At 40.2% G+C, this 14,328-nt stretch overlaps 1 protein-coding gene across 1 annotated transcript in view; it reads right to left on the bottom strand.

Moving 5' to 3' along the window:
• Positions 1 to 3,637: 3,637 nt before the first annotated feature.
• Positions 3,638 to 14,328, bottom strand: part of GLIS1 (GLIS family zinc finger 1) — a gene marked incomplete at its 5' end in the record, with an annotated part of 40,517 nt that continues 29,826 nt past the window's right edge. Inside the window, 2 exons of the mRNA XM_009873261.1 lie at positions 3,638 to 3,983; positions 7,530 to 7,697. Of these exons, the coding sequence (XP_009871563.1) occupies positions 3,847 to 3,983; positions 7,530 to 7,697 (305 nt within the window). The remainder of the gene's footprint in view (positions 3,984 to 7,529; positions 7,698 to 14,328) is intronic.

The raw sequence follows: 14,328 nt of genomic DNA, 5'->3' as shown, positions 1-14,328 counted from the left end.
TTGTTTGAATTCTGTTGCCTAGACTGAAAAAGTATCTGACAGTCAACTGGAACCAGCAGTTCCATTTTCATTCCACAGGGTAATCATTTTCTACTATTATAAAGCCTTACTCCAGTTATTATACGTATTAGTTGGTGGGGTTTTTACAGAACCACAATGAGAAACTTGCAAAGCAATAAATTCCATTGAAAGGTTTCTTTGTGTCTTTAGGACAAGCTTACAAGAGATACTTCCCTACTTAACATATAATAAAGAAATAATGAAGTACACAAGTGCACAAGTAACCATTAACTTGGGCTATTGTGTATTTTAATGGTTTTATTATGGATAACTTTCCAAATCATTCAGACTCAAATAAGTGCCTTTGCATTTCTCTGAATCTATCCTTTTAATTTACAGAAAACCTGATTCACACAGATTCTGGAATTAAATCGTCACTCCAGCTGCTGTTCTTTGTTTCCCAGACCTTTGTGAATCATCGTGTGGTTTTGAACAGCCTTGTTGTTGTGACATAAATATTTTTGTAATTGATCAAATATGTTTAGGTTTGGTTGGTTTGTATTTTTAACTAAAGAAAAATGTCATTTTTAGAAGGATTTCTTTAATTTTTAGGAAGTGAGATTAATCATGTTTTTAAAGCACTATTTCCTTTTAATGTCTCCAACTAATTGAAGCACAGGAATTATTTTGATGTTTGTCTCAGCCATTACAGATTTGTTAGGGTTTGGATACGCTTCTTTTAAGTCCTCCTGCAAGAGCTCTAGAGTTTTTTGCTGCTTGGCAGTTGTTAAGCTACCTGCCTCCTTGTTTAATGCTCTAGGAAAGAATTCTGGCCACTTCTGTATGAGACCAAAAAAAAAAATAAAATCCCCCAACTGATGCATCAGAGTAGATAAGCAACAGAACAGATATCCAAATGTGGCAGTAATCAAAAGCAAAACCACACGCATAGGCTTAGAGCACACTTTGGAGCCTTTAACCATTTGAATTCTAGGAGAAGACTGATGAGTCAGTGCTGCCAGGGACTGTTGGGCCAGGCAGAGCAGCCACAGTTAGCAGCCTTGCAGCTGGGAGTTGGTGTCCTTGAGAGCTAGAAATGTTGAGGAACGGTTTATAAAAGGGGCGGGATCATATAACCCCATGCACTTTGTTCTGTAGTGACTAACTGTAAAACTTCCTGAATGTCTAAGTTTCATTCAAATTTCTTGAGGACAGAAAACTAAATTGGATACAGAGGAACCTTCATGTACTTTAACAAGGTGCAACCAGGCCCTGGAGGAATAAGTAAAATGCATCCCTGTAGGCTTTGTGGTTAGCCCAGACCAGCCTCGGAGCAGTGCTAAACATGCTGCTGTGACGCCATGGCATCCAGGGCTTTTCCCGGGCTTGCCATGGCTGAGAAGACGTGCGCTGGCACTGGAGCACTAAAGGCTCATGTGGGAGCTGACCCATGGTCTGGAGCTCCAGGTGCCAGGACCTGAGCTGTGTCTTGTGTTTCTGGGTAGGGTGGTACAAGCTTTTCACTGTGACTGACTGCTGGTTGTCCTCCTTCAGTGTCATTCTGTTGTTTCTTTTCCACCACCCCAGCACTTCCCTTTGGCACAATTTCCCCTGCTGCACTTCCGTGCGAAGTGCCTGACAGAGGCAGGGAGCCATCGGCCACCGGCTGCTGACTGGCCTGTGGCGATGACACCACTGCAGAGGGCAGGGGCTTGGTTCCTCAGCAGAGCTGCTGTTCAAGGGTTGTCTGCAAATGCGAGACACCCTCACCAAACCCCTCTGAATCCATACAAGATGTTTGCCAAAGCTAGAAACTGCCAAGAGTTACAGCTGGCAGCCCGTGGTAGACCTGCAAAGGACACATACTGAGTGGCTGGGGCACTGGAGACCTCTGAATTTATGCTGCTACTGTGTTTTCCCCAGTACTTTTGACTGCTGGGTTCACATGTTGCCACCAAATTATGCTTTAAAATATATATGTATTCATTGTGGTTGTATAACTTTGTGACCATAAGGGGAACCACAGTCTTGTGGACTCAGTAATGCCACTTCTGCAAATGCTGCCAAAGAATCATCCCATTCAGCTTGAGGCCTGCTCTGTGGATTCTGATTATGCAGCTGCAAAATGTGGTATTTTCTTAATGTGCCACTGAATTTAGCATTTTTTTTCCTGTGGAATTCGCTGTTTTGTCGAAACCAGGTGCTCAACATTTTTCTGTCAGTCCGTTGGGGATAAGGAGGGCAAGAAATCTTCCAGCGGCTGCTGCTTGATTTTTAGGCTGTTCTCTGGGGAGGAGCTAATTGTATTAACAGGCCTGAAAACTGAAGTGATGGGGTTTGGCACCGGCATGAGGGAACAGCATTGCATGGGCACAACACTGCCAAGCGGATCCTGGTAATGGGGAGAAGGGGGAGGAAGAGAAGTTACTGTCCTCAGTCCCTGACTGGTTTCAACCCAGTGAGTGCTTTTCAGTGGTGCCCCATGGTACTTGGGTACCTTTGAGCTGTAAATGAAGGGGTATTTTACAGACATCAATCAATGTGCAATTTGGGTGCCCTTTACCAAATGATGCTTCTGAAGATTTGCCTGGTGGAGAAGAAATTCTCAGGCATCAGCAGCATTCCAGGGGTGCACCTCTGGCTCGGATGGGCTCAGAACAGCCATCTTGGGCTGCCAGGTGCCTGGCGTGGCGCCTCTGCTTGTGCAGATGTGGCGGTTTGGGAACTAGCCCATGGAAATGGCTGGTTATTGGTCTGGGCATGGTGTTCTTTTGCAGACTTCATTTTTGGACCTGCTGTAAAAGTGTCCTTCAGCCATTTCACAAGAGCTGGGCCCTATGGCCAAGCTCAAGCCCTCTGGCATTGGGCACAAGAGACACAGCCAGTCGCAGCTGGACCTGTCAAGGGCAGCTAGTATGTTTATTGGCATTTGTTTCCATTTATAGTATAAGAGCAAAGTTGATGTTAATCTACATATCTTCCCAGGGATGTGGCACATCTTCATTTACTCTAACTGCCAGCCTCTCCTTTTCCTTTGTGAGGCTGCACCCACACCTGCGTGACAGCAGGTTCCAGATGCAGCTTCATTTCCTCAGGTTGGGATTTGTGTATTAGACAGAGTAAAGCAGTGGTGTCTTCTGGAAGGCTATAGGTACCTTCACTGAAAGCTGGCAGGCTCCTTGGTTTACTTCACATACACTTGAGCTGCTTTAATTTCACAGTTATTGAAATGTCACTGCTTTATTTAAATCACTCTTAGGCATTTTAAGAATGTAATATTAGGATTTATCAGGCAGACCGATGATGTTAAGAAATGACAGTACACTTATTTCCAGTTTTTAATGCTTTCTTGTAAAACTGAAAATATAAAACCAGCTGAGCAAATGAAGATCTTTATATACATGAGGTCTGTGATTAAAAAACATCCTTTTAGTAAAAAAAAAAAAAGAAACAAAAGAGAAGAACTGACCAATGATTTAAATGAAAACTGATTGAAGGGAACAACATTCTCAAATTGAAACATACTTTTCAGGAAAAAAAACCCACCTTCTTTACAAGTTTATTATATAATTTACATTTACACTTTACTGAGAGAACTTACAAAACAAGCTGCTTTAAATGCTCCTCAATCCCTTAAAGCATGAATTTCAAAGTGCCACAGCAAAGGAACAGGTTCCAATATTATCTTATACAGACTATTCATGTATAAAATGGTTTGGTAAATGTGAGGTGTTTGTTTAAATGAGCACATATAGGGATACAGACTAAATAAAAGTACTTGAACAACACCTTTGTTATTACATACACATTATAGGCATAATAAAGGAAACAAGGTGGGCACTGCTCTTAGGTATCTGTATAGATGGAAGGAATGTGATTCAAGCAGTGATCAAAGGCGCCGTTTTGGAAGAATCCATTTTCATCAGTTCCGTTGGAGACCATGTCTTCAGATACACACTGTGCTTCAGAGATTGCGTCATAGCCTGAAAGTGTGACAAGTTGTATGGACATGATTTAGCACCACAGTACATATAAGGAAGGAAGCAGAATTTGAGGCCTGGGACTATACAGTACAGCACAGTGTTAAGGGAAAGACAATAGGGTTTACCATCAAAGCCTTACCCAGGACGTATACAAACTAATCTCCACGGGCATTTGTGTCACAGTAGATGAAGCTCCCATTCATTTCTGTGGAAAGCTACCCATTTGCAAGTGAGGTGCAAGTATCAGAGTATGACTCTCTTGGGACTTTGCAGTCATTATCTGAATAGGATGTCAAAACAATGAGTGGGCAAGGATCCTAGTAAGTGTGCACTAACAGTGATGCAGTCCTTGGTTTGTGTGTTTTTCCTTTTAATAGCACATACAAAAAATGTTCCATGTGTGTCCCAGCTGCTCTTAGGATCTAGAAGAAATCTAGATCCTACATTTAATGGATCTCCACATAGTGCAGAACTGAAGTCTGCAGAAGCATGTCTGGGTCAGATCAGGCTCACAGGGTGCGTGGAAGGAGCTGGGCACCACATTGTCCTCAGCCCACCAATGCCCACCATGCTGCTGGCTCCTCACCTGGCCAGGCTGGCTGCTGCTTGCCAGCCAGCAAGAAAGCCACTGTGGTGGGACAGAATTTCTCTGTCCTTCTCCTTCTATAATGCAAAACTTCCACAGCTCTTACCAGCCTCCTTGAGCTGTGCAACCCTGTGGAAAGGAACAGGTTTGCCTGCTACAAGGTGCTATGGCAGCTGGAGTGCCCAGGAGTCTGAAACAAAAAGTTTATTGCCTACCTCAAAGGACATGACAATTTCCTGTTATGCCCCACTATAACCTGCTTTTGCAACTGGCCAGTCAAGGCTCACACACACATAATCGTTTTACTGCAGTCTAGCTCTTTCCATACCTCACTCCTGCTGTGTTCATCTCTTGCCCTGCCCTTCTCTCTGCTGGGGGTCTGGGCAATCTCCTGAGCCTTCTCCTTCAACAGTTTTTAACACACCCCACTATCCCCTCCCCAAAGTACTGCATGAAACATTGACCCCTTATGCTCATGCTTTAACATATGTATTCAGTTTTTCCCTGTACCACCTGATTTGGGTTGCATCTTTAGAAAAGTGTCTGTGTGAGCTTCAGCACAATGTTCTGACCCTTGCACCCAGCCCACTCCCACAATTTGAATAATCAGCAGCAGCATTAAGTCACCTTAACACATGGAACATGATTCTTCTAGTTAAGAATATGCCTGTGAAATAAGTGCCTGATGTAGAAAATAAATCTCTTACAAATCACATTTGTGTGAATTGCAAGTCAATGTGTGGATGGCTCATCCTCGTGGTTAAACCGCTGGGTCCCAGCTCCATTCTCTGCTTGATGGAGGAGATCTCTGGAGCCACTGGAAAACAACTGTTTCTCTGTGTCTCGGTTCCCCATGTGGAAAATGAGGCTCTTCCTTCTTTTTAGCCTTTCTCTCATCTCTTGTGCCTGCCTAACTCTGCAGCCAAGTGTGTCTAGATAAGGAGGAATAAACTGCACCAGGCTGAACTGAGGCCTCTGGGCTGTGCGGCATGGCACCACCAGCAGTGAGGACAGATCCTGGAGTCTTATACAGCCAGTCCTGATTTCAGAAAGGACTGTCGGCTCAGTCCTTAGAACTTAATTATAGGTATTTTACTGTTAGGTATGTTTTTATTATTTGAGCCCAAATTCTCTACTTATTTACATTTCTGCATTTTCCTATGACGTATTAATTTACTGTTAGTTTACAGGTCAAACTCTGCTGTCTGCAGAAATCTGGCACACAGCGTATGTGCAAAGTCTCTGGAAGCCGAAGTTGGCCTGTTTATCCGCCCTGTGCTGTGTCAGTCCAAGTGGAGTGACCAGTATTTTGATAAGTTTTGCGAGTGTTTATGTTATGCTAATTTCTATTTGATGAGCCTGTATACAGGGTGGATACACAACCACAGATGGACAAAACCCAAGATAAGCATACACCCCAGAAATCATTATTAGATTCCAGATAGAGTAAACTATCCAAAGTCCTGAACAGAAAATAAAAATTTATTGACTGTTAATGTGATTCATGGAACAGCTGTTTGCCAGTCTTTTCCTGTGAGATGAGATCTCATTTAATATTAATGGTGCTATAAAAGCCTGAAAAAAATTAATGCGTAGCCTTGATGAATCTTGCAAACCTGAATGGTTCTATTTTACACACAAAAAGATAAGATTTATATATTTCTCACATATTTATGCTTCAGCCTTTTATGTATTTGCATACCTCAGTAACCACTCTAAAAACTAAAAATATTACACAGAAACATTTCATAACAGTTTAGCCTCACACAGAAAAATCAACTGTTGTTGAAGTTGGTGTCTTGCCATAGTATTATTCTTTGCTCCTACAATTTCTTTTGGAAAGTTTATTTAGTCTGTTCTTTAAGTATTGCAGGTTGTCAATCTAAACTTGAAATTGGATGTTAACATGAAAAAAAGTTGTTTCAGTAACATCAAACTTATGAATAACACAAAAGAATTCAAAGTTGAAGTTGAAACTTCATCTTAAACCTTTCCCTTGTGTTTGTTCCTGATGCATACACTTTCTAGTGTGGAACACCAGACAAATGCATGCATGCTCTCTCCAAATAGAGTCTCCTTTAATACAAAACAAACAGGAAAGTCAACTCTAATTTTGTGGTCTGACTCAGGCTCCATTTCAAAAAGCATTTAAACATATGTTTTCAGTATTGTCCTTAACCAAGATGCCCTCCTGAATTCAGACATGGAGAGAATTTTCTCAACGAGGTATGCTAAGTAAAGATTGTAGTAAATGGCAGTGTTTCATGGCTCTGAGAATACTCACATTTTGTTTGATTTCAATAATTCCATCAATTCTTAACTGTGGTTTTAGAAGTAGAAAAAAATGCTTTATAAAAATGAGTACTTAAATACTCAAGCATTATAATCATCTAGCTGTAATAACTTGTTGCAAATTTTACATTATGCAAATATGTAGCTAAACAGGAACATACAATTGCCATAATATGCAACAGCGCAAACAGAAAGGAACTCCCGAATAAAAAGAATAAAAAGAAATAATTTTAGCTGAATTTTTCAAAGCGGTGCCTTTCCATTTTGTAAACACCAGTACTGCAAAACAAAGCCATCCTTTTATTCTTAGATGGACAGGAAGTCCCTGCTGCTGCTATTTTCTTCAGAGTTGTGTTAACCATCTTCTTAACTTTACTCTGATTTAAAAAGGCTGAACAAACTTGAAGAGATGTACCATAAATAGCTCACACCGTAAATGTGGGAAGTGCTAGTCTGTCAGCTCTACTGAAGGTGTGTGTTGCCTATGACATCCAGCAGAATGAAAGGAGGACTAAAGAAAACAAATTTTCTTTCCTTCTGGGAAAATGAATTTCAGTGATGATTTTTTTTATGCAAACATTTTTGTAACAACATTGACTATAAATTGTGCTCTTTTTCCCTGCTGCTAAAAACATATAGCTAATTTCTTTATAGGTGGAATAAATTACCTGTTGAAGCTAAAGGTGCATTGAGTACGTGATAGCCGTTCTGTCTCAGAGGATTAAAGCAATGGGATTCCCCTGTGAGCACATCACTGGTGACAGACTGGTCCGTTGTTCTGTAGCAGTCTCCGTAGTGGAAACAGTTTTGTATTGAGTGAAAGCTGCCTTGGTAACCTGAAAACAGATATTGCACACACAGTTTAAAACTAGTGCAATGGAATTAGATCCATTTCTGTCAGAGTATTTCATTACTATTGTGGGGGTTTTTAGTTCCTCAGTTTTAACTATGGAAAAATGATCAGCCTATTCTATAAGGTGTAATAATATAAAAGCTACATCAGACTCAGTCCCCCAAGATGCTGTGGACTGTGATCCCCATCAAGGAAAAATCTTAAGGATGCACTTCATTTCAGGCAATAGATCAGAATGCAGGCAGCAGCCCACCTGTGTTCAAAGACAAGTAGTAAGTACTCCACTGGATCAGGTCCAGGATACTTAGCTCCCAAGGGCATATGCCTATAATTAATTACTTTTAATTTAAATACAATAATATGATATTTAAATGAATAGCACTGCTTTGTTTTCAGTTAAGTCTTTTCCCATCCAGTGTGCACTACGCACTGCTGGAGAAGCACTATTTGTTCAAAATACCTTTAAGAGTGAGTACCTTAACCCTCTCCTTTCTCAGACTGCTTTTATGGCAAATGAAACCCCTTTCACTGAACACAGGGGGCTACAGCTGCAAGTAAAATTGAACTAGAGGTGCAGAACTGACTCCAGATGGATGTCAGGTGAAGACTTTGAGTTCACCTACAAGTTCTTGCTTCTGAAAAGTGCTGAGATAAGTCCATATGGTCTCTGACTGCCTCAGTCATTCTGTTTGAGGCATGTTTGACTTCTGTCCTCTGCATATCCCACATTTCTTATGTCCTGCTTTTTTTTAAAGTATTGTATTACCAGTGGACCAAGAGTTTGTTTTTTGCCAGTAAGAGTTGTGAATGAGCGGTACACAACAGAAGATATTTAACAGTAAAGGGCAAATGAATTACTGAGGAAGGAATTTTACAACTTACAAGTGGTGCCAACATCCTAAAAGAAAATACTATTTGCTTCTGTACGGATGACCTCAAAGCATGCCACAAGATTCATACCAACCAGGCCTGGTTTAATTCTCTTCCTTCCTCCTGCGTCAGTAACGTCTTCCTGATTCCAGGTGCATTCCACATTAACTGCACATTCATATTAACTGTCTCTTTTCCTACCTTCTCTGAAAGTCCCTTCTGAAATGATGCTCCTTTCCTTATATGTGACTGAAGTCAACCAAGTCAGGCTTAAAGCTTAGTAAAAAATGCCATCAAGATTTTCCTCTAATTGCCAGGAAAAACATGGAGCTCTTGTCTTTCTTCCCTCAGGCTTACTCAGACTGAAACATTTCCTAAGGAACTACTGCAAAAGCTCCAGGTAGTTTGGTCAAACACAGACGCAACCGGATCTTCAGCTGATGGAAGTCAGCGCAGCTCCACTCTCCAGTGGGAGACCTGACTTGCTGGGCCAGTTGTGCAGCTATTCAGTGTGTTTGTTCAGAAATTAAATACCCGTGCCTGTGCCACAGTGCCTGGATGCTGCACAGGCTGGAATTTGTCCCTTAAAAATCATGCAGTGCAGAAGCTTCATCCTGTTAAGAAAGATCTCCTGTCTTTTTCTACATTTTCCCTTTACTACTGAAGTTTGACCAAGCAGATAGTATGAGGCAAAGCTCAGGATCTGTCTGTTCATTCTGGTCATGTTTTCTGAGGTGGTAATAAATAAGGCTAAGTGAAGCAACTCTTCAGTAGAAATGCAATGAACTCACTGAGTGGTGAAAGATTTGCTCTGAAGTTTCACAGTTTAATATATGTTTTGGCAGAACCTGCAAGGATTAGATGACTCATTTCTTGAAACCTGTGATCCTCCACCACAAAATACCTGAATTGTTGATATCCATGATTGGTGAAGTACTAATGGACGACTATATTAGATAAAGACACTATATACACTGTACTAAAGCTGTTCATATTTGCTGCTATGTAGAAGGCCCAGAAATTTGGAAAGATGATTATTAAATGATGCGTGTCCTTCCTTGGAATAAATAGACAGCCACCTCTATTTACTGCCTGGAGAGTCTGGCTCAGAAAACCAAAGGCCTCTTATAAGAGGTAGCAAAGCCATTTTTTGATGTGGTTTTAGGTACAGTGCTTTATTGATTGGCTTTTTTATAATTATCCTGATTTCTCTGTTTACAAAACATGAACTCCCTGCTGTAAGCTTTCTAAAAATATATCCTTTTGAGAAGAGCAGTGAAAAAAAAGGGACACTTGGCTTCAGATGAAGTATAACTGGTTGCAGAGAGCACTTATATGCATTGCTAGAGAAAAAAAAAAAGAACATTTTCCAGAATGTCTGCTATACACATCACTTCTAGGGAAGGCATGACGTGTATTTTCTCTGTCTCTGTAATTGCCGCCCTTTCGTCATGCTTTCAGGCTTGCCTTTGTTAAATCAATTAAATACCTTTATGATCTGAAGGGCTGGCATGGTGGCTTAGAAAATTGAACAGCCAAGCATGACAGAACTGGATTGAAACTAGCTGGATCCAGGGTTTTCTCAAGACCTACGGGTAAAGGTTTCTTTTGAAGTGTTTTAAGTTACACTCTCTTAGCTGCTCAAGAAAAAAACACGTGAGGCAGAGAATTGCCTCAGAATCAGAAGTGTGGAAAAGAACTTCCATAAGCAATCAAATCCTCCTTTGGGTTGCAATATCTACCCCTCGGCATCGCTGTGTGATAGTCTGAGAAGACAGTGCAAAAAGTGTTACTGGAGCTACCCAAGAGACATGACGTAGGAAAATACTGGTGTTACTGCACTGTCGTATTCACCACGACTGTTTCTGCCAACTGCTTCCCAAAGAAACCACAGAAAAATACACTATTCCTGTTCTAATGTGCTTGCAGATGTGATAAGTGCAGGTAGGAACCTAAAGAAAAAAGAGGGAGGGAGGAAGGGAAAGGTTGCAGCTGGAACACTGGTCAGGCCAAACCAACCGTGACATTGAAAATGGGAGTTTTCTGACTTGACCGGTATCATGAAAGCTTACTTCTTTTTCACTAGCTTGATAGAAATGATGAGATGGTGGGACCCTATACCAAAGACATTCTATGCGAGTGGGAAAAGGCCCAGGGATGGCTATGGGAGGCGGGGCTGAGAAGCAAGTAGCTGCTTCCTTGAGAATGAAAAGTGAAGGAGAAAGACAGGGACTCCCAACAGCTTTTGAACTGCAAAAGGTAAGAAGGAGGAGGAGACTCAAGACAGCTCTTCTGCATAGACAAGAGCACCAAGAAGACAGTACTGAGTTGGTTCTTGCTTCATTCCTTAGGCAAGGATCTCATACCAGACAGTTCCCTGCCTGGTTGGACATCTGTCAGCAAGCACTTGTATTTCTCTTCTGTGTGTTTACATGACTAATCTTCAGAATAACCTCTCACATGACTGCCTGGAGCTTTCATGGGGAGTGACAGTGGCAGTGGTTTATTCTGGAGGACTCTGGCCTTAGATCTGAAACAGGAAAGACATGCAGTTGGAGCTGGTGAATTTGATCTGCAGTTCCACTAGTAGGATGTGTAGGAAGAATTTGATGAGGTTCCCTGCACTTCAGTGGTCATGAAGCAACCCCTGGGTAAGAAGAATTGTGCTTGAAGTATTAAAAGCTGTATTTCAAAATGTAGCCAGCTGAATGTTAATCTCGGAAAGTGGAGATGAGTCTTGCAGTGACTGAAATTGTGTACCTCCAGGTAGAAGGACTGTAGGATCAGTGAGTTCCTATGTCAGTGAGATTTTTTAAATTACTTTTAATTTACTTTCTATGCTCTCAATCACTGCTTCAGAGGCACAATCGAAGCACTTCTTTTTTATATGTGCAGTATGAAACACTTTTCTGTTCTTGCCATTTAGTCGTGGCCCCTTTCGATTTTTTGAAATGATTTACACAGAAAGTATTAGGAATTAAGATGTGACCATAACAAATGGTTCAATTAACAACCACATACGGTTGAATAGAGCAAACTAAACATGGAGCATTTTTCACAAGTTTTTAAAAAAGACTCCTTTCAGTGTTTACAATACATAGTATGTAAGAAGGCTTGTCTGGTGCAAACATCCCTGCCCCTTCTAGGAGACTAAAAATGTAGTACCCATTTGATAACAAGTGTTTCACCAATATTTTTTTTTCCACATGGATTTCAGGTTTTCCTTCAGTTCCTTCAACTTTGATTTAAATAAAAAAATTTCTGAGGTTAATTTTCAAGTGAAGAATTTACTAAATGTCCTGTCAGTTTAAATGATCATTATTAAATGTTTTATGCACAGTAGATGTAGAAATATAACAGTTAATAAAAGAATAAACCAAGTTCCAAACATAACATTTAGTTAAAATTTTGCTTTGAAATAATTTGTGGCAGAAAAGCTGCAGTTAGCCACTTCACACAGTGCACTGGCTGCCTCTGTTTCTCTAAGGGATGGCCTAGGAGACTTCAACCAGCTTTAAAATGAATGATGTAATGAGCAAATAATTGGAATGTGCCTATTAAATGCCATCTTGTTATGTCATGTAATTTACATGCATGTGCAAATAAATCTCAGCTTTTCAAATTCCATAAAAATTCTGACAAGAAATCATGTCAGGTATAACTAACTACAGGATTCCATTGCCTGCCAAATTCTTTCAGCATGTAATAATTTCCATGTGATCTTACTACAACTAGGTTTAAACATATAAATAATGTCAGCTCATTCTTTCATTATCAATATTTCTGCTACCAGCTTGACAAACTTGCTGTCTTCTAAACATTTCAGATCCACAATGTTTACATGCTTCTATACAGATGTCTGGATCTACAGCCAGACTTCGTGTTCCTTTTTTCGGCAAAAATTCGAAACTCCCAAATTGCTAGAGATTTCGTTAGAAAAATGTGCTCTTAATGAACTGAGATGCAAAAAAAAAGTAGGGCAAGTACAGCTAAAGTACAGGTTACAGATCAACTGATTTCAAAGGCTGCTAATCAGAACTGATTTTTGAATGACCATTTCCATAATGAATTTATAATAATACTTCAACATTTGGCCAAAGTGGAAAATTATTGCTTTTTCAAAACCACACGACATAACACTTAGAAAGCAACAATTCATTCAAAAGGAAATGTGGTTTTCTTAAGGAATAAAGTCAATTTATTTAAGTGGTTCAAAACTTGTCCTGTGTATGCATTTGTTTCTGCCACAGTAATGAGCTGCTAAACCTTCCTCTTGTGGTTTGTAGTTATTTAGCTCATTATAGCAACATAATCATATATCATTACATGCTATCATAAATCTGCCACTTTTTCCTTACAGAGTTAATCTTTTAAAATTGAATAATCTGTTGAGCATCAGGTTGAGTTAGTTTTTCCTTCAGCACAAACCATTTAATATAAAACACTTCAACTTTCCAGACTAAGTCAGTCCAACCAAAGAGCAAAAATACTGCTAAGAGAAAGAAGGACTGCGGGAACTGTGGGGATACTGAACCCCATTACAGCTGCAAGTTGCTCACTGGGTTTGTGCTCAGCTCCCGTGTTTCAGACCCAGCCTCAGCATATATGGAGAGAAAGCAAACCTCCTATTTTGCCCACTGGTAGATTGATCACATGTGATACTTCACCAGACAAAAATCACCTTATACAAATGATAGCACAGCTGTGAAACAAGTTCCAAAAAAGCTGGTTATCTGCCTGTATAAACTTATACTTGCAACCAGACAGATGTCCTGCACACTTCTTTACTGTGAATATTTACCACACTTGAGCAGCATACCATCTGGATTATATAACATATTACTTATGTGTGCAGGCTCCTGTTACTGGAAGAATCCATGATAATCATATATCTTGCTAATTTGTGCCTCAAAAATTGCAGAAACATTAATTAGTTCCCATAGCAGAACTGCAGAATAGGTAAATGAGCTCCCGATAAAAAAGGCTGAGTAATTCAGAACAAAAAATGTTTTAAGTTAAGCAGTGGCATGGCTGTTTAGCTGCTCCCATTCCTGTCCTCAAATCACATGGGCACTCTATAGTTGTACAGAGTGCCTTTGCATATTATTATAGAAAATAATACAGACACCAAACTTCCAAATAATAAATAGCAAAATATTTTTTTCTTTGTCTAATCTCACATGCATCAGTATCAGCAGACTGAGCAGGATACTGCTCTAGCCCATGTATTTCGGGACAGGTTGGTTCTTGCTTTGCCAAGGTCCTTCTCTCCAAGCTGATGGAAGGCTGGATGACCAGCCAGATGAGGTACCTAGCTAGTAGCCCTCTACTGAAAAACTTGCAGAAATGTAATACATCTGCTGGTTTTGATGGGCTTCCCCATTATGATAACATATCACAGCATGAACTGGTCTGAAAATGTTGCTCTGTATGTATATCAATCCACTTGAAAAACTGGAGTTCCCACTGAGTCTCTTAATAAGACAGTATTGGTCAAAAAAATGCAAAAATCAAAATAAAATCTTTTACTCCAACTGAGAATTAGGAAAGTTTAAAAGAGGAAAAAGGGAAAGGGAAAAAGAAAAAAAAAGGAAAAAAAGGAAAAAAGCAAAAGGGGAAGGGGAAAGAGAGGGAGAGAGAGGGAGAAAGAGAGGGACAAAAAGAAAGAGAGAAAGAGAGAAAGAGAGAGAGAAAGAGAAAGAGAAAGAAAGAGAAAGAGAAAGAGAAAGAGAAAGAGAAAGAGA

Source organism: Apaloderma vittatum, unplaced genomic scaffold, assembly GCF_000703405.1.
Source record: "Apaloderma vittatum isolate BGI_N311 unplaced genomic scaffold, ASM70340v1 scaffold43037, whole genome shotgun sequence".
In the NCBI taxonomy this organism is placed as follows: Eukaryota; Metazoa; Chordata; class Aves; order Trogoniformes; family Trogonidae; genus Apaloderma; species Apaloderma vittatum.
This window is presented reverse-complemented; position numbering and strand designations above follow the sequence as displayed.